The sequence below is a fragment of the Brachyistius frenatus genome, unplaced genomic scaffold, assembly GCF_029030835.1.
Source record: "Brachyistius frenatus isolate BFR_SWC_R1_liver_20210118 unplaced genomic scaffold, ASM2903083v1 Contig_10, whole genome shotgun sequence".
In the NCBI taxonomy this organism is placed as follows: Eukaryota; Metazoa; Chordata; class Actinopteri; family Embiotocidae; genus Brachyistius; species Brachyistius frenatus.
In genome coordinates, this window is record NW_027210609.1 from 1,220,061 (window position 1) to 1,240,640 (window position 20,580).

Below are 20,580 nucleotides of genomic sequence, written 5' to 3' on the forward strand. Positions count from 1 at the left end.
AATGTTATAATAATTTGCTGATACAGACAAACATGTGAATAAAAGTACTACTGTTAAAATATTTTTTTCCCACTTCAAGCACTGACTAAATCTTTTTAGTTACAGTTAAGCCAGTGGACATTTAGGAAATGTACTGGTTCACTTTCTTGCCAAGAATTAGATGAGAATAAAGTTGGAGGAACATGAGTTAGCATTAAACTGGAGCAGGGGGAAACAGCTGACCCTGGCACAAAAGTTCAGAAATATGCCTTCCAGCGCCTCTAAAACCTCACAAATTTACATTTTGTATTTATTTATAAATCTGTACTAAAACAACAATGTAGAAACAAGAAATGTGGTCTTAGCAGGGAGTCGTGTGCTGTTATTTATTGGCAAGCAGAAGCTAGGTTCAGAAAAAACCACAACATATTATATTTCTGTATGTGTACAAGGTGCAGTGAAGTAATTTCTGTTTATAGAGTTGCAAGGTCATTTTGAACTTCTTAGCTAAGCTAAGCCAATGGCCTATTTCTAGCAGATACTTAATGCACAAGAGTGGTATTGAGCTCCTTATTTAACTCTAAGCAAAAATATTAAATGCAAAAATAAAGGGAATCAGTGTACTTCCAAAAAATGTTGAACTATTTCCTTTTGCTATCATGCTTAAAAGAAAGCAAGTTTGGCTGTTTGTAGGAGATGGATCAAAACTGGAGTCACTTCAAAATCCCCAAAACGTTTTCCAGACAGTCATGATGAATAAAATTACTTTTAGGGACACAGCTATGCATGCTTGGTTGCAGACAAGCTGCAGCAAGGTGGGGCCACACCTCTCCTTTCCAAGAATGTGAACACGCATTCAGACAACATGCCGGGGATGCCTGGGCAGGTATGTGGGATTTTCTGCTGGCTGCACTCAAACCCCCCCACCCCTTTTTTTTTTTTTTTTTTTTTTTTCTTCTCCCCTTGAAAACAACATGCGGTGACAGTGAGGAAGGAGCTACTCTGGTGGAGGCATGAAAAGAAGTGTTAGCAGTGTCTGGGAGGCGCTTCTTTCTTCCATCTCCCTGCAGATACAGGACAGGGGGGGGACTTGTGTCCCTTCGAGGTTGACCCGGGGAAAAAAACACACAATGGTACAAAGTCTGGCTGAACGGGCGACATACTTTGGCTTCAGAATAGAGCAGAGAGTGACCACAGTGCAAAGGGATCACATCAACAGGTGGACGAACTCTAGGCTCAGTTTACCAGCAAAAGGCATTCACGCTCTCAGATGAGTAGCAGGGACATACTCGGTTTTGTCCAACAAAAAAAAAGATTTTCGACATTTTCACACAGTCTCACAGTGTGTGTCTGGTAGTGATTACAAAGACCTTGCTGGGAAACTGAGTGATATACACCAGATCCTGTGGTCTTTAAAGACAGACATTTGTGCCGTATCATTGCTGAATTTACCAGCCCGTTGTAAATTCAACTGTTTAACACGATGTCAAGGCCGTGTTGTGCTTTGTAACAATTTTCTTGGCAGCAGAGGGGAGTCAGGCTGAGCTGCACTGGAATGCTTTTCAGAAGATGAATTTGTGCTGACAATAGACTGCATGCGCTCTTTGAGGTAGACTGTTATCATACTTCACTCCTTATCTCACCATACTGCAGGCTTTTATTTAAAAGAAAATGTGTTTTAGCGTGTCTCATCATGCAAATATGTAATATTGCCACTTCATTCGCACAGATTGAGCTGGCGGGATGAGTGGAGTTATTGTATTTTACCTAACGGGGCATATAGGTATAGGTTAACGTTTGCAGTCCATAGAATACGTCCCATGTGCTATAGGTGTAAGGAACTCATGTAAATGATGTGTAACTGTCAGGCATGTAGTCCTGGTTGCTACTCTGTTAAATCATGTATTCCCCATTACAACCCATAAAGACGTCCTGCACCTTAGTTTTAAACAGTCACACTGTGCTTCTTGTGTGCATCTCTGTACTTTGACTAACTGTTTCTACTCTTTGGTCTGGCCTTGGTTCTTAATTCCTTATTAGAAATTGGCAGATCTCCATAAAAAGATGTTGTCTTTTCTTTTCTTCCTTTTTGTATAATTTTCATCAAACGCAGCCAAACATCTTCTCCGTTATGCAAGTAAGTAAGTTGCAGCAATTAGGTTTGGAAGTTCTCCAAACCATAATTAGACATAATTTCCAGCTTGCAAATTGTCATAAAAAGCATAATTATTCAGTTCTGGAAGAGTTTCCTACAATTTATTTTAATTTGATTCTTGAAAGTTTTTATCAGCGTTGAAACTATTGCTGGAAAATCAATTCAAATCCATGAAGAAATTTGGTTTGCGTCGAAGGTGAACAATATCAATCGCGGAGACCTGAACGGAAGACCCACCACAGAGAAAGATCGCAGGCTGCTGGACACTTTCAGTTGACAAATGTTTACTTGTAATGTAGAAGGTCATGTGTCTTGTCTGCCTGGCCGTCTCGTCTAGTTTGCTGTGACCTCACTGTCGGACTTGTGACAGCCAGTCACCACCAACGGGTTTCCCGGTCTGATGCCTCCGAGTGTGAATCTGAGTGCAGAGGTGATAAATGTGGGTTATCAGCTGGTGACATCTGATGTCCCTGAAGCTCCGGTGTCGTTGGACTTGCCGGAGCAGAGAGGCCGCCGGGTGTGCAGTTGATGAGCAGGCAGGGACGTTCGCAGAGAAAGTGTGGCGGCGCACTGTTTTAAGATGTTCTCTCTCTGTGTCGGTGAGTGCGAGTGTGGTCTTTTACATATAGACGCTTAGCGGTGGATCCGGTGGGACGTCATCGGGTTGCAGCCACCACTGTGCTGTGAACGAGGCAACGGGGCTGAAATCTGGTTAATCTCTTAAGATTTCAGGTGCAGTTTAATCCTACTAATGCGGTAAGTGTGCTGCTAGAGGAGCCGCTGAAGAAAAGCAACGCAACCAAATACACTCACATTGGTTTAATGAGGAACCCGGTCTGTTATCTGGCTTCTTGGGGTGGTTTGCCCACAACAAAAGCTCATGGGGAAGTTGGTAATCTTGCAGAGGAGTTGGAAGTTTGAGGCTTTTCCTCTGACAGCATATTAAGGCCTTTTCCCTCGAATATTTCAAACTAACCCACCGTCAAAATATGACGGTAGTCTTGTGTTGTAGATATATTTCTGTTCCATGCTAACCTTTGGCCACTACACTATTGTACCTCTGACTTCATCGCAATAAATTCCCTCTTTTACTCGTTCAACTCTTTAATACGATGCGGTAGCAAAGCTGGGATACAGCTAGAAGAGAGTGAACAGTGTGGCCGATATCGGTCAGATTAAATTATAAACAATAATGCTGGACTACAAGCGGTAATGTTTCATGGAATCCCTCATGCATTCATTTTCTTGTATCTTTTTTTTTTTATTTCTTATAATCATAATTTATTAAACAGAACAGACTTTTTTTTTATTAAAAATGAAACTCCTCCAAGACCACATATCCCCACGTTATGGTACAATTACACTTACGGTTTTAAATCTGTAACCCATGAGAGTAGGAATGAGTTTAATAGCAAATGTGTTTGGAGGCAATTTATGAGAATTACACGGGTGACAGCCGTGTCTATTTCTGTGCGCTACCTGCGATGCTTCAGTGTGACAGCATCATTTCACAGTTCCTGAAGGAGCTCAGCTCACCAGAAGCTTTCTGCTCGAGGATTCATGTCATTATTTCAGCACGTCCCGTGCAGGTGGAGAACTTCATGCTGTCTTTTAGAGCAGAGTAACAAGACTTTCTAGTTAAAGAAAGTTGTTGTAGCTCTTGTTGGGTTGTCTTTCTCATCATCAGTGACTCTCAGGTTTGGCTCCACAGAACAGTAGGGACGTTTGTCTGGTCCCATTGAAGTGGAACGTAAACAGGTCCTCCATCGGGTCCTCACGTTTTTTTCCTCTGAGAGTAGACGAGCATAAGTGCGGGCTCAACTTTCTCAATCTCCACTTTCCCAAGCACAGTTTGAAAGAGAGCACGAGGAACAGAGAGAGCTTCTATCAGATCCTCGAACAGATCGGGAGGTAACGGGAGGACCAGGAGAAAAGCTGCTTTCTGTACACCACATCTCCACTTATCTCCCCGTGCGCCCCGAGTGTAACTGAAACTCACACACCAGTGAGCAGCCTGTGAGCCATCTTGGAGACGTTTTATTTCAAAATAGTTTCAACAGTGATGTGGAGGAAATTAGTTGGCAATGTTTTTTATGATTCCATGATTGCTTGGCATCTTTTCTGCTCTTGACAAGGTTACTTCACAATAAGAGATTTGAATGAAGGCATCAACACGTGAATGATCTGGCCTGTTATGGGAGTTTTTACTGTTGCCCTAACTATTTCTCAGCCGTTGCCTTTCAGTACGGACTCCTTTGAGATTTTTCTTTTATGTCTCCTTGCTTTTGTCGAGCCTATTCTAACCAGTTTGTCTATAACCCCGTTAAGGCAGGTAATTGGAGTAAAATTAAAAAGAACAAACAGCATCTGTAAATTAGTTTAGTTGTGTCTGATGGTAGGTTTGCATCATCGGCATACTGCCACACCATTATGATTTTGGTATATATGTGTATTTATGTGTACGTGTGCCAAAATAAGCAGCCCACACACATTTCCTGTGGCTGTGTCAGTGGTCATTGTATTGTGTGCTTTTCCACTCCAGTAATTACAGGCACAGTATGAACAAAACCATTTGTTTTCTACACTTTTTGCCACTTTTGTAGAGTTAAAGTCTACCGGCACAGCTCACCACTTCTCCTTTCTGCTGAACTCCACCGACTATCGGATCCTTCGCATGGACGAGGACCACGACCGCATGTATGTGGGCAGCAAAGATTATATCCTGTCTCTGGATCTGCACGACATCAACAAGGAGCCGCTCATAGTAAGAAAGGTCCCACACACACATTTACCTGGAGGAGCTCAACACGAGTTTGACAGCTAACATTTCTTTTTTTTCTTTCTTTTTCCCGTCAGATCCATTGGCCCGTTGTCCCCCAGAGGAAGACTGAATGTGTCTTGTCAGGGAAAGACACCAATGTAAGTATTCAAGCAGCAATTCTGATCATCTGATAATTGTCTTATTGTGTTCTAACCCAAGAACAAAAGCATTCCCTGATTCAAGTTTCTCAAACATACACTGTAACTTCTGTTTTGGAGTAGTGTTGGTATTATTTGAATTATTGACCGTTTTAAAGTTGGCATAGTGGGTTTTAATATGGAGCCAGATCGCGGACAAAAGTATTGTTAATTTTGTCACCTCCTGCATATTTTGTAGATTTTCATTAATGCCTTTGAAGCACTTTATCAACCCTCGAAGACAAACCACTATAAAGGATTCCTGCTTCATCAACTGATAAAGTCACATCTGTGAACCTGAATGCTTTTTCCACCGGCTGCACATATAAACCTGTTTTTGGTGTTAACGTGTGCAAAATTTGGTGTCTCTTCATTGCTTCTCTTTGGCGCCTTGAATGTAGCACCCGGGTCAACAGAGGACATGTAAAATCTCCTCCCGATGTGCGACTTGCAATGAAGCTCTTATTTACTGTCTCTGCATCCCTGATTGCTGATTGCATACAGCTGCCACCAATTAAGTTCCAGCAGGAACTAGAAACGTGCGACATTTAGTCATCTTCCACGAGCGCTGGAAACATACCCACCTACGTATCTCATTTTCTATTCATTTATTTATATATTTACCAGACACTAATTTTCTTTTTGCACAATCATTATTTTTCCCTTTGTAGTCCAGACAACCAGACTAAATGAACCGGCCACTGGAAGCCACAGATCCGTCTGAAGTGTTAATAAGATTCAGACATTCAAACGGCCACCGCCAGCGCAGCAGCCCCCGCAAGGAAGAGAGGGAAACTCGTCATTGAAATTCATATAAAAAAAAAAAAACGCATCCTTTTGATTTTGTTCACACATTCTAACCCCCCCACCACCACACACACACACACACACACACACACACACACACACACACACACACACACACACACACACACACACACACACACACACACACACACACACACACGAGACAACACGCATACAAGGGGTGAGCGCTGGCAGGAGCAGTGAGCACCGACAGGGTGATGAGGCTCTGGATAATAACCCTGCTCTCCCCTGCTGGTGGAGCGCGCAGGCTGCTGTTTATCCAACTGGAATGTTCATTTACGTGTGTTTGGTGACCCGCGCCTCTCACCGCCTCTGGCTACATCGTATTGGCCTACGTACGTTCATATGTGCATGTACAAGCCTCTCAGTGTGCGTGTGCGTGTGTGTGTGTGTGTGTCAGTGTCAGAGGTGGGTTTGAAATTTCATCAGTAGAATAAGAGATAAAATTGGCTACTGCTGGATATCTTGGCAATCCTGTCCGCTCCTTAGTGAATGACAGATGATGACAATTCAACAGCAATTCAGAGGGGATGTCTGTTCAGGCAGGAGGTCAAAGGCAATCATCCCCACTGTGCTCTCTATTGGGGCGGGGGCACAACTGTGCGCTGAATAATACACACAGGCGTAAACACACACACTCAAACACATCCTCTGAAACCTCTGACTTGTGCATCTGTCGTGTCGCTGAGATCTGCCAAAATGGTTCATCCCCCATCCTGCTCGCAATCTTTTTATTTTTTTTATGCTTGGTACATCCTTTCTTTTTCACCAGCTGTCCCCAGCAGAAAATATGACGGACAAATCCGAACAGATATCATCGGCTTGTACATTTCTGTTGCTGGAGTCTTGATTTGGGTGGATTGAGACTAGGAAGGCAGACAGCTGGTCAGAAAAACAGAGATTAGAAAGACCTCGAAAGCATTGAGCAGCTTTCACCAAAATCCAAATCCTACAACAAAAATGTGTCATTAAAATCTATTCCATTTAAAAACGTATTATTAAAAAAAAAACTAAATTGTTGAGATTTTTACATCGATGTCCTTTTCTAGGAGAAACTCTAATTGAAGTATAACTTCCTTTTGTTCCCCAGAAATCAAAATTTGTATTCAGCAGCCTTGTTTGGTCAAACCAAAATGTTTTTCATTTGTAGGGTTTGACAGAACTTTGAATTGGGTTTAACCGCAATCCCTGCAGCAAACACACTTCATATCTCAGAGACTGCTTGTCTTCATTTCTGCCACACACTCATATGGTGTTTGGAAACATTTTCCCTCTGACAGTGTGGTCTGATCTGAAGCCTCGGCCAGGCTGACACACAGAGCCAGGAAACAGAGCTGCCAAAGGCAAGCCAGCCAACAGAGGAAGAGATAGATGTGATTGTTTTAAGCCAGGCAGAGGAGATATTTACCATCAGGGGGGCATTATTTATTATGTAACCCTTTTCTTTCATCGCTTCCTTTATTTTCAATATCACAATTCCCTTTTTTAACCGAAGTCTCCAATCCTGTTGCGTTTTGTTTCGCCCCCTCTCTCAGGGTGAATGTGGAAACTTTATCCGTCTGATTGAGCCGTGGAACCGGACCCACCTGTATGTGTGCGGAACAGGCGCGTACAACCCCATCTGCACCTACGTGGACCGAGGACGCAGGTCACAGGTAACCAAAGACAGAGCCGGGCATCCATGGAGACATTTTGACCTTTACTCTCCGCCTTTTAAAGAACCATATCAGTCAATCCATCTCAGGTCAGAGACTCTCCTTCTGCTCCTGCTCTTCAGTTTCATGGGCTCTGCTTCTCTTCCATCATTTTCTGCCTCTTAGTTTTCATCGATTTGTGCTGTTTCACGGTCTGAAGGACTCGAAGAAAAAGAAAAAAAAAGCTCATGGCTAGTCCTTTCTAGATCTCCATTACTTTTGCAAAATTGCTCTTGGCAAGATAGCTAACTGCCACTGCTTGGAGATTGTTGAGGCGCCAATCTTCTGTCACCACTGGGAATAACCCGGTGCCATTATATCTATAGAAAATACCCCTACTCATGGTTCTCCCTCCCCTCTCCCCTCACCTGTTTATACACAGCAAAGCCTGTGGCCTGTCTTTCTGTCTGGCTGAGAGCCTCTGAAAGGCCATCATTACTGATGGAGCTTCTCATCCATCATCAGCCTTGTAGCTCACCCGCACCTCCCCACCTCCCTCCCTCCCTCCATCCATCCCTCCCTCGCTCGATGGCCACGCAGAGCAACGGCAGCTGCCGGCCCGGTTATAGTCGACACACTTACATGCACCACTCGGCCTGTTTAGTCTCACTGTTCAAATGGAGGGTTCATATTTCAATGTAAAGGTCAGTCTGCCTCTTGTCATTCAGCTTCTCCCCGAAGGCCCAAATGCAATGTTACTTCACACTGTAAAGATTTTCCTCAGCAGTAGTAGATGTAAACATAAACCAGTTGTTCAGAAATTGTTCCCTGTTAACATTTTTAGTCCTCAGTTAACTCACGAACTTTGTCCTTTAACTGCAAACTTTTTTCTTTTACCTGCATCAGCCTTTGTGCCTTTTTGATGCCATTTCCTCAGCTTCAGATTTTGTGCCAACCTGCCAATTTTTTTTTTTATCAAACACTAGAATATTTAGTTTAGGAGTATTGCTTCAATTTTTTTTATATTGGAGATTGCTAATAACAATAATACTCTGTGAAATTACATTTACTGTCTTAACTGTTACTGTAATTGTTTTAGGAGTCCTACTCTTCTCTGTATTTGATTCCAGTACAGTGAACCCTCGTTTATCGCGGGGGTTACGTTCCAAATAGAGACCGCGATAGGTGAAATCCGTGAAGTAGGAACCTTTATTTTTTTTACAATTATTATACAATGAAATACTCCATAATACATTGAAACCAAAGAACAAAACCTTTTTACAAGCCCAAGCATTTGTTTAACAAATAAAAGTACTGTATAAATGTGTTTTTTTTTAACAAATAACTACTGTACTGTAAAATAATAATTTTAATCATCAATACGAACTGAAGGCTTCAAATTGCTGAGATCGGCACCGCCCCACTGCGACCCGAGTCACTGGATTAGAACGGGAGGAAATGAAAAATGATTATGAAAACAAATACAAAGTACAGTAGGACAAATAGTGACTCGTGTATTTCACTGCTCTTCTGACTGAGCCGCTGCATCCTGACTCCGCTCTGCAGCGGTTCTTTCTTCTAAAGCCGGCGGTGCAGGTGTGGTTTTTCGAGAGAAGAACATAGTTATCGGTAGTTGTTGTCGCTCTTTTTTCTTCTGGGCAAAAAAGATTCTTATAAACCGACATGCCACCATCGATTATTTTAATTTGGCAAGCTGTTTTACGTACGTGTACATATTAAACCGCAACGTTATTGACAAACAGGTAGAGAAGAAGCGGAGAGACTGTTTAGCCAATCAGAATGCAGAACACAATGCACGATGCAAATCCGTGAAGTAGCGAGACCGCGAAAAGTGAACCGCGTTATAGCGAGGGTTCACTGTATATGATCTATTTTTTCAAATGTGGGTTATTTTGTTTTCCTTGTCTGTTTTCTATCTTAGCACTGCATGGTTTTGCATGGAGTTCACAGCTGTTTTTGTTTTAATCCAACATGGTTACTAAATGATGAACGCCCCCAACCAGACCTTCTTCACTCCACTTTTATCACCTTTTAGAGTTCTTTGTCTTTGACGAATCAACTTTTTTTTTTTTTTTTTTTTCCCAGTCCTTCTTTTTGCTCTTACTTATTTTCCTCTTCTGTTTATGTCATGATCATCATCAGCTGAATTTCACTTTGATCTGGGCTGTCGAATGTCGGTAATGAGAGGGCCCACTGTGCCATGTCTCTGTTTTTAGGGGTCCCACTACCTACAGGCACCCCAGTCAGGAGGGAGAACAAGTCGAGCAGCAGACTACAGCACTACATCAGAGCCTTTGGAGGCAAAGGTGGGCTGAAGGGAGTTTTGTAGAGTTCGGTGCCCACCTGGAGAACTTTTTTTTAAGTCACAGTTGGAGTAGTGGGGATAACATGGCTAAAAATAAATCACCGCTGCGTTTTATTTTTATACATCTTGGTTTATTACGGCAGCTTGCTGAACTATAGTCTCTAAACTATGATTTTTGTGTGGACAACTTGCTTTCCACGAGTAGCACTCAAGAAAAAAGAAGAAAATGTCGTGTTCATGCCAGTGGAGTCTTTATTGCCTGCTGAAAGTGATGTCATACAGGGTGTAGGCACACAAACTGTGAAAGAACATTCACTTGTACTCTCCTCATTAATGTGTTTTTGTCCTCAGACCTTCATCAGTTAATATTAAGCAGCAAAAAGGGTCATATATACACATACAGACACAAATATACATATTTTAAATACAGTATAGAACATTTTCTGTCGGACATACAAAGTTTTTGACCCATATGATAGTGTTTTCATCTCCACACATTTTTGATTCACACTATATCTTGTTACTAAAATCAATATCCAGGAGCAGGTTTACACACGCAGCTTTGACATACTGCTGCATTGCCTTACATTTTTCCATACCTGTCAGACGTCATGGGACAAGCTTTGAAGTACCTGACAAACCTCTATGCATACTCATAGCCGGTGTTGACACAGATGTTCGACATATCCTCTTGCACCGTGGAATAATGAATTATTGTGTGAGCCACTAACATCAGCAGCATGGTGGATGAGTTTTGGAGTTTTGGATTGCTCTCAGCATTTTCCTCCACCTCTCCATCTCACTGATGACTGACTTTGTGCGCCTTTTGTTCCCCTCAGCAGAGCCAGCATTGCTGTCAGAGTGTCAGTGCCTTTGGGGTCGCAGCTCCCACCTCCTCACTGTTACTGTGTTAGCCAACTGAACGCATTATTAGTTTGATGTGACTGTTACCATTTAAAACTGTTTTTAAAATCTGAAGACTGTAAAGTGGATGATTGAAACAATAAAAATCCCACACACAGAAATGTTCCCCAAACACAATAAATCTGTTGATGTCTACTCATGTTTTTCTGAACTCTTTACAGGAATACATTTTCCGTCTTGAACCCGGTAAAGTGGATTCTGGGAAAGGAAAATGTCCTTACGACCCCAAACTTAACAGCGTCTCTGCTTTGATCAGTAAGTGTCTGGTTTTTTTTTTGTATCCTTCACGCAACATGTACAAGCAGATTTAAGTAGCTATTTGTGAAAAACGTAGAAGATGTGCAGTTTGTATTTGGTTTCCGGTCAGTCCATTGTGCATGCGCATGCCTGAAAGGGGTTTGTTTGAAACATTAACACTGTGAGGATTTAATTTAAATGTTCTTTAGTTATGGAAATTATAGTCGGTTGCTACAGCAGCTTCCTCAGGGTTACGTTATTTTCTTGATTAATCGGTTAACTGTTTAAATCATTCTTAAGGATTTTTATGAAAATTCCCCTTAAAATTTCTCAGAGCCCAAGATTTAAATTCCTTGTGTTGTCCAACCAACAGCTCCAAACCCAAGCATGTTTACTTTGCAGTCACACAAGATAGAGGAAATCAATAAATCATCACATTTGGAGGCTGGAAACAAAGAATATTTGGCATTTTAGCTTGTCATCAATTACCAAAATAGTTTGAAATTAATTTTGAGGATCATCCAATCAATTAATCCTGTAAGATCTGGTAAGGTTATACTGTAGTTTAACAATTTAGCCACTTATTTGGTCTGATGGATGTGTGTGACCTCATGTCAATGGTTGGTCTTTTGTTGTTGTCAGCAGCTTACGGTTGGTCGTGTGTGTGTGTGTGTGTGTGTGTGTGTGTGTGTGTGTGTGTGTGTGTGTGTGTGTGTGTGTGTGTGTGTGTGTGTGTGTGTATAAGAGAGATAAACAGGGCCTCTCTTGCTGCACCACGTCAGCAGCTAACCGGAGTAAAACTCTATCGCCAAGAAAAAATCTGAATCAAATCATCTTGCATAATTGGCAGAGCAGAGATATACCTCACTGACACAACAGTGTTAGGTGGAATTTAGGCCTAAAGAATTTTTTTGCGCAATTATTTCACAAGCTGTCTCTCTCTTACCTCCTCAAAATGTCCCAGTAAAGATAAAAAAAAACAAAAAAAAACTCCAGGTTTCAGCTTTTTTAATTTTATATTGTACACATAAAATCTTTGAGAATGTATATATGCCAATGTCTCACATGACATGTCTGTGTCTGCAGTGATAATGTCTTTTGTTGACCTTTAACCTCTACACCATGAATCCAGCTGACACAAAATTGGTTTTGTAAGAGCAGCTGTCCTTTGAAACTACACTGATGGGCCCAATGAGTATGATTACAATACAATCATGAGGTCAATATTTTTGAAGTCAGACGTGACACACACATGTGAGCCAAGTTTAATCAGATCCTGTCATCGTGTGAGGTTACTTTTTTCTAACTTTGAATGGCCACAGCTGCTCCATGTGCTATCAGTCGGATTTTGATGACGCCCAGAGGGACGATGCAACTTGATAATGAAGTTTCAATCAGACAGTCTGTATTTGAACCTAAAACCGTTTTCATCCATCATGACTTCACCTCCACAACACCCTTCTTTTCCTGTGTGACTGACAGATGGAGAGCTGTACGCAGGGGTCTACATTGATTTCATGGGAACAGACTCTGCTATCTTCCGTACGCTGGGGAAGCAGACTGCCATGAGGACTGATCAGTACAACTCCAGATGGTTAAACGGTAATGTCTCAACTCGCGGCTTGTTCTACATCCAGCTTTATTTCTCTCACTCATCTCTCTCCAGATCATTTTTAATTTATTCCTCAGCACCTTAAGAACACTGCTGTTATCGACATCCCTAATGTATCTTCAGCACCGTCCTACATATCGTTCATTCCTAATACCGTGTCTTCTATGAATGTTAATCTCTCCAGCCTGCTCCTCATGACCCCATGATCATTTGACTCGAAGCATAAAATTCACTACGCTAATTGTTAACTGCATGCCTGCAGAGTTTGACAGCAGGGTCAGTGGTGTAGTAGCAGGGGGAAATTAGGAAATGTCAATAATGACTCAGAGTAGCCACTCCCTAATGAACAACGATTGTCAGAGTGATATAAATGCAGGTCAGGTGCTTTCGGTTGATGGTGCCAAATCAATCGCGGCATCCCCCCAGTGTTGTTGCCTTCCAGATTTTCCTCTGACCCTGTTGCCCTGACAACAGTCCCATGGCAGTGGTACTCTGAATCAGGACACCTGAGTCCTGCTAATCAGCCATGTGAAATCTCTCGGATATTCCCCCTCCCCCCATCACCATTACATGGTGCCGGGTCCCCCCCCCCCCCTCCCTCCCTCCTCCTGGTTTTTGGTTTGTCCCCATTTGGGACCCTGGGATGTCAGAGCGGGGAGGGGCGCCTTGTGTTGCGTGTCCAATGGTGACCCAGTGAATCAGCCAGTGGGAAGGCACTGTGATGCCATATTGAGCGTGTCACTAGGAAGAATAAAGAGATGTGGACAGTTACAGTCCCGTTCTGGCTCTGGGCTGCTATTATTTATAACATATAATATTTATATAACAGTAATAATTTAAAAAGAAAACTTTCCTCATTTTCTGTCATCATCCGTGTTAGTGCAGGCGTTGGGCCTCAAGAAACAAAGTTGCACCATATAACAGGACTTAAGTGCTACAGATCTCAAAGTATTTGTCTTCAGGTCTACTGCTTTCAGGGAGAATTAAAGGATAATTTATACTTTTCTGATGCAGCAATTACAAAATCCACAGCTGTTGTCCTGTGCATAAATACATTCAGTCATAGTTTAGTTGGTATCTTTCTAAATTCAGTCTACAAAACAAATCTGTGTTTGTGTGTGTACTATCTCCTCACCGCTGCTCAGAAAAGAAAAACTGTAAAGGGAAACACAAAATGTAATCATGCAAAAAAGTGTCACTTTTTAATCGAGGATATCCGTTTGATATGTCAAACTCGGATTGCTGAAGCCTCATTTTCACTGAGCTTTTCAGCGATTTTTGTATTGAACTGTATATTTTCTCCCCCATTATTGGAGGCATGTCAGGTAGGGATCTCCTAATAGCCAGTGTAAACAGGGATGAGGGATGGTAACAGCTGCCAAAAATTGTTTCAATGTAAATATGATGAGCATGTGAGTATTGTTTCAAGACGGACTTCTCAAAACGATCTACGAATCTACAATTTAAAGATGAATAAACTAGGATAAAGGCTGATATGCATACTGAATGTTTCCTTTTACTTTGATAATTTAAGCATTAACAATTCTATTATTTCACACCTTGGATCAACACATCACTTTTTTTTTCTGAACGAACAGCATTATTTCTTTCTTAAACATTGCGAGAGCCATATTTCTTTACATTATAGTTTGTATTTTGAGTAAATTACAGTGAAATCTGAATTGCATTACATCGGCGTGAAGCCCAACAGGTCCTGCAACACTGCCAATGAGCTCCCCCTTTCTTTCTTTTTTAAAGATCCCACATTCATCCATGCACACCTCATCCCTGACAGCGCTGAGAAGAATGATGACAAACTCTACTTCTTCTTCCGCGAGAAAGCCTCCGAGATGGGACAGAGTCCCATGACCCAGTCCAGGATAGGGCGGATCTGCCTGGTGAGTTATCACAGCAGTCAGCAAACCTCATGTTGATCATCACCAGTGAAAGGTTTATATGTCTCCACAATGGTTAGTTATAGCGTGTTGCCTGGTTTTTAGTCTCTTTGAGGCCGAGAAGGAAGTTCCACCATGATCATCAGTAATTTCTGAGCATGAAACTTTTATCACACCAATTACCTGCCAAGAAACAAAAGAAAGAAAATATTTGCTGTTTGCCTCAAGAGATAAAAGATCAAATGCACATGCATAGACATCCATACAAAACCAGAACTGTGTTAAATCAGTGCTGTAAATGCACAAGAATTAATGCTGTGTCCAAAATTTTCAAAGCATCTGTGCATGGACTTAAGAAAAAAGGTCTCTCAGGTCTCCTTCTGCTTTTTGCAAGATGCATCCTTTCAGTCTACACTTCAAAAGAAATGTATTAAACCAGAGTAAGTGTCTACAGCCCACAAGGTCCTTTAATAGGCTGTACTTGTGCACACCAGTGCTTCGAGCTAAATGCTAACATCAACATGCTAACATGCTCACAGATGGGGTTTCTTGCATGTTTTAAATGTCTCCTTGTTTTCCGTACGTCCCTTCCATCGAAGAACAAAAAAGATGTGAGTACGGAGGAATGTGGTACACACTTCTTTAGAGAAATGAAGCCTCTTTTCCTCTGAACCGTCACCTGTTTTCGATGGCGACAACACAGGTGGACCAGCTGTAAGTCTGTAGGTGTTTACATCATTTTTGGAGTTTGTGTATGCTTACACAATATAATGTATTGTCCAAAAAAAAAAAACATCCACGTGCTCAGTTACAACTGTCATCACAGTGATGTGGGCACGTCCTCCAACATTAGAAAAATGAATGCGAAAAACACTTCAGTAAGATATTAAAACATAAAACACCTTGTGGCTCCCACAGTCAATGTTACAACACAAAATGTATTTTCTCCAGACCCCTCAAATAATTTGGACTAAACTGTGTTGAGCTCTGGTCCATGAATCATTTTTCCAAGGGTTGATTCTTCACCTCAGTAGTAGAAGTTGGCTGACTTCTCGTGCAACTTGGCTGAGCTGAAAGACAAAGCTGATCTTTATTCACACGGGCCCAGTAAGCACAGACACACTGCAGTTGTTTAAAACAGCTGTTAGTCGGACATCGCTGTGAAGATGACTACCGTGTGACTCTGCCTTACAGAACGATGACGGCGGTCACTGCTGCCTGGTCAACAAGTGGAGCACGTTTCTAAAGGCCCGACTCATCTGCTCCGTGCCTGGAGCCGACGGCATCGAGACACACTTTGATGAACTAAGTAAGTTGAATTATGATTTCCCCTTTAAGATTCTCCCTTCATCCCTAACCCTCTCAGAACATCTTTCATACCCCCTTTCATCTCTGGACATTATACACCCCATCTCCTCACCAGTGTGCACCACCTGTTGCCCTTTTACACGCTCAGCATTTGGGATCCAAATGTTTTCACATTTTATGACTTTGACGAAAATAGATCTTCTTTTTCTTGCAAAAGACGAACTGCAGCCATTTATCTTAAATACTTAATGTGGTATTTCACGGACTCACGAAACTTTGACTGCGTACAGAACTTCAAAATTTGTATGGCAATGCCAGAGCTGCTTCAATGTTATTTAGTATTTAAAACTATCATTCAGTACAAAATATTGATACGCAGCTTTGGTAAATCTCACGAGAACACCTAATTTCACTCTCTTCAAACTCATTTTTGGCCACACACATGTCTGCATGACCAATCTGTGCACAGCCGTCTCATGTAGGTGTTCTGTTAAGCATTTAGGGAACATCTGTAAATTCTAGTGTCGACTGATCGCCTGCATGTGAAGCGTTTAAGGGACATCTATAAATTGTAGCTGCAGAAAATAACCTATCTATATGAAACCTGTGTCTGTACCGTAATGTAATTCTCTTTTTGGTAAAACAGAGTTCATAAGATTGGTATTAAAACAAACATCATTCAGGAACCAGTAGTATACTTTTACCGGTATTGAAAACTTTTGAACAATATGCGGCCCAACAGGGAACTTCTAATGCATCTGCTCGGAGTTGGTGTGAAGCACATAATGAACGGGGCTGTGACCTCTCAGCAAAACTGGCAAATGGAAAAGTACGAATTCTTAAATGACCGTGTAACCACGACAATTCAAAACAAGAGTCTGCAGATGGACTTGACAGATTCCGTATCAACAACTTTGTCATTTGTAGAGCTCGCCTCACATTTGCTTTGCATAGTTTCACCATGATGTTAATCCACATTCACTCAGATTTCACTGCAGTGTGTGTGTGTGTGTGTGTGTGGGCCAACAGCTTACTGTACTGTGGCGACACAGCAGTATTCAGCACATCTCTGCTTAGGTGCAGAAATACGACGAAGAATCCAAAGGAAGCTGCAGCTTTAGATTAAGGTACCACTGACTCTCACATGTTAATCTTGACATGTGTATTCCTTTGAACATTAACGTGGCTTTTGTACAGAAAGTACCATCCTTAACATGAGACTGATCAGTATGCTTTCGAGCATCGGCCGTTTTCTACAGAGAATTTTTACTAAATAGAAAAAAAAAAAACAAGAGCTAGAAGAGCAAATATACACGCGCATACAGAGTAATCAAAGTAATGAGCAGCTGGGATCAGTCGGAACCCCTGTGGATCATCCCGGCCTTTCTGTCATTCACATGACTGACAGGATTAAAGAGGGATTTGTAGTATCCCTGAAATTGTAATGACAGGTGGCATGAGCAGCAGATACTTTTTTTTTATCTACTACTTTCACTAGTTTTTGCTAAATTTAAGTAGATAAATGTCGCCGCACTGGGAATACAGCTCAGATTTTACATTAGCGACAGTACGCCTTCACACTTTATTGTGGAGTCTTGAACATCAATTTGGAATCACAACACGTTATTCTACTTCAAGCTCAAATTCATCTCGAGTCCTGCTGGCAAAATGAATACGGTCAAGTTCTATATCTTGTATTAATATTACCTTCTGTGGAGTACCACATGTGACACCTTTGAATGCTACGGAGTATATTTCATGTCACATAATGAAACACATCAGTTTGGAATGACTACAATGTGTGATGCCCTCTGCTGACACGTGATGAACATTTTTGTGCTGTTGAACATAATTTGTGCACGAAATATGATTTCGTTTTATGCAGAAACGTTTAGCATTAAAGATTAGACTGCAGTTGATATGGCAGTAGTTCACCCAGCAGCTGCGAGCTGGATCTAAAGCGACGTCTCTTATTCGTGCCGTGATGAGGCTTTGCAGATATTTGTTCTGCATTAAGAGCACTTCCTGTCTGCGATAGAAAAGCCCCCTCCCACCACCACCACCACCCCCACCGTCAGTGTTGCCGTACTTTTAGCCGTCGAACCACTCTGCAGCGGGTCAGCTGTAGCCTCAGTGCTGATGAGCACTCGTGGTGAGGTCACCGAGTCCTGAGGTGCAGCACAACATCCCACAGCTCTGCGGTCGGTCTTCCCACAACCACAGACGGTTGGGTAGAAATGTATTCTGTCTCCGGTCCTGCTGGTCCTGATGGAGCCCAGCAGAGGCATCAGAGTGGTTGTACGAGGACTCGGGGGAGAGAGTGGAGTACATTCAGATGGCGAGGCTAACAGAAGACACTGTTCAGTGTGTTTAAAGAGACACGCAGACACAGAGAGAGAAATGAAAATGTCTGCCAGACAGAGAGGACATTAATATTGTGGACCACGACATTTTATTGCCTTTTCTGGAATGTAATTATAGTGAAACATCGTTGTTGTTGTTTTTTCGTTATTTTTTTATGTCACTTTATTCCACAAATCCCTTAAATCCCTCTTCGTGATGAGATGAACCGTTTTTGTTGTTGCGTTTTGTTAGTTTTTTGATTTCCTCTGCCACTATTTCAACTTAACATCTCAACAACATGTTGTCAGTGAACATCTCAGACTGAGCATCAGGGAGATAATAATAATATACAATCTGGAGTATATTTACCGAGTGCAAAATTCACCTTTTGTTTTGACTTTCACAGCACTTTATTTATCCCAACTCTTTGTGTTCTTCCTGTGCTTACAGCAATTAGAGATGTTTCTCTGCTAATGTGATGCTGAGAGCGCCTCAAAGACGGTCTGATCTGACACATCACACACAAAAGTTAGAATGAGGGAACTTGTTCCAGTTCTCTGCTGATTTATTTCTTTTCTGTTTCATTGTGCTCGCTCTGTAGCCAGGAGGTCTGTCAGACTGGCGTCAGATGGGTTATAAATTTCTCCTTTGTTTGCCAGAAGTTAATTTTTGCCTTAGTGAGCAGCCATTACCTGTCATTTTCATATCATGGCATGCAAGGAGATTTTGTTTTATTTCTAAAAAGATTTCACAGTCACGATCATAAGATAATTTGTTTATTTTGCAGCTTTGCAGAGTCAGAAATGATGTTGTTTTATGCAAGCCATGTGAATTTAAGCTTCCTTCTATTTATCTAATGCACACCAGATAAAGCCAAGGGCGAACGGATCAAATTGTGTGCTATTACATTTCACCATGCATAATTGTGCTTTAGCATTTAACACCCTGTTTCTCAAGTTCATTCAGGTGACATTTGTGAGATAAATCTGAGCTCTACATTCTTATTGTTGTCTGTCAGATAAATGTCCTGCTTTTAGCTTCCCAGATATCCATGAAAAATCTTCTCAGGTTATAATAGAGAGTATCAGGTTTCACGCCTTTTCACTGAAAGCTGTCTTTGGACTAAAGGTAATGATTGTCCCAGTTGTTCAAGGCCATTTCAAACAAGCCATCCGAGCTCTTTTTCCTAGTTTCCCATTGATGCAAAATGATAAATGGAACTGTGTTCAACTGTGGGTGAAGTGTTATTCTACTCAACCTGTCTACTTTAAATTTACTTCAGTTTTCCTCCTTACTGTTTTTCCTTGCACTTTTCTCTCATTACACCATCAGTGGATACGCGGGGTTCGTAGTTGCCTCAGCCCCACAGTCACTGGATGCATATGGCTCCTATTAAATCCATGTTTCACCAGACATCTCTATTTCACTCATATTCCCTGCTGAGACTCGGGAACTGTAGTTTCAGCTTTAGAAGAGTTTGGATTCAGTATCTCATTGGGATTCTGGTAACCACAATTCATGAGGAACTCACTCTTTACTCCCCCTTGACGGAAGAAAAATTCTCCATAGGTCACAATTACAATTACTGTAGGCTGGAACCAGGTGGGATCATAAACTCTGGGGATCATTTTATATGAGACAGTAATCATTTCTTTTCTATTGTTTTCTGTGAGAGACAGTTTTTCCCTCTAATCATCCAACCGGCATGATGCCAAACTGTGTAATGCAGTCGTCAGTCCACTACAGCATACTGTGTCACGTTTTGCATCTACCTTGGCATGAACAACCATGTTGTTAGAATTCAGCACAAAAACTACTTGGTCAGGGTTTGGAAAAGATTTCTTGAAAGAAATCCACATCCTGTATTTGTTTGCCTCCCTTTGCCAACTTTATCACTTTTGTACTTAGTAACATGAAACTCGTTTCATTCACATCCATTCATTGCGTGTGAGTACTTGTTACCCCTTGACAAGGCAAAACATGACATGGTACCCTCTAGTGGCCAGATGGTTGTATTACACACTACAGCCTGATACTAGGCTGAATCTTCTCTGTTTCATTTTCAATACTTGTTTGGGGCCTAAAGAGGTCAATTTCAACATTTCACAGAAGCTGAAAAGATGAGAAAATAGTATTATAGAATAATAAAGTTAAACATTTGCACTTATAAATAAATATTAACATTTTTACCATGTCATATATGATAATACACGAGCCACATGGGCTATTTTCTGTAAAAGGGGTACTTCTACTTTTGATATTTAAGGTACATTTTGTTGATAAAACTGAAGCACTTGTAATTGAATCTACTTAAGGATGCGAGTACTACTTCCACTGCTGCCTTTCATGATTTATGACTGTGACTCATTACTATATATTCT

The 20,580-nt window shown here is 41.5% G+C and overlaps 1 protein-coding gene across 3 annotated transcripts in view; it reads left to right on the forward strand.

Annotated features, from left to right (window-relative positions):
- The window catches only part of sema3fa (sema domain, immunoglobulin domain (Ig), short basic domain, secreted, (semaphorin) 3Fa), a 49,438-nt gene that overhangs the window by 24,470 nt on the left and 4,388 nt on the right, over window positions 1–20,580 (forward strand). For 2 of the 3 annotated variants that reach the window (XR_011310595.1, XM_069690752.1), the window contains exons 3-10: window positions 4,738–4,898; window positions 4,991–5,053; window positions 7,456–7,575; window positions 9,792–9,881; window positions 10,966–11,059; window positions 12,524–12,643; window positions 14,412–14,551; window positions 15,743–15,857. Coding sequence is in view for 2 of the 3 variants with exons in the window: in XM_069690752.1 (XP_069546853.1) it covers window positions 4,738–4,898; window positions 4,991–5,053; window positions 7,456–7,575; window positions 9,792–9,881; window positions 10,966–11,059; window positions 12,524–12,643; window positions 14,412–14,551; window positions 15,743–15,857 (903 nt within the window). In the remaining variant the exon portion in view is untranslated. The remainder of the gene's footprint in view (window positions 1–4,737; window positions 4,899–4,990; window positions 5,054–7,455; window positions 7,576–9,791; window positions 9,882–10,965; window positions 11,060–12,523; window positions 12,644–14,411; window positions 14,552–15,742; window positions 15,858–20,580) is intronic. The other variant, XM_069690754.1, reaches the window with a different exon arrangement.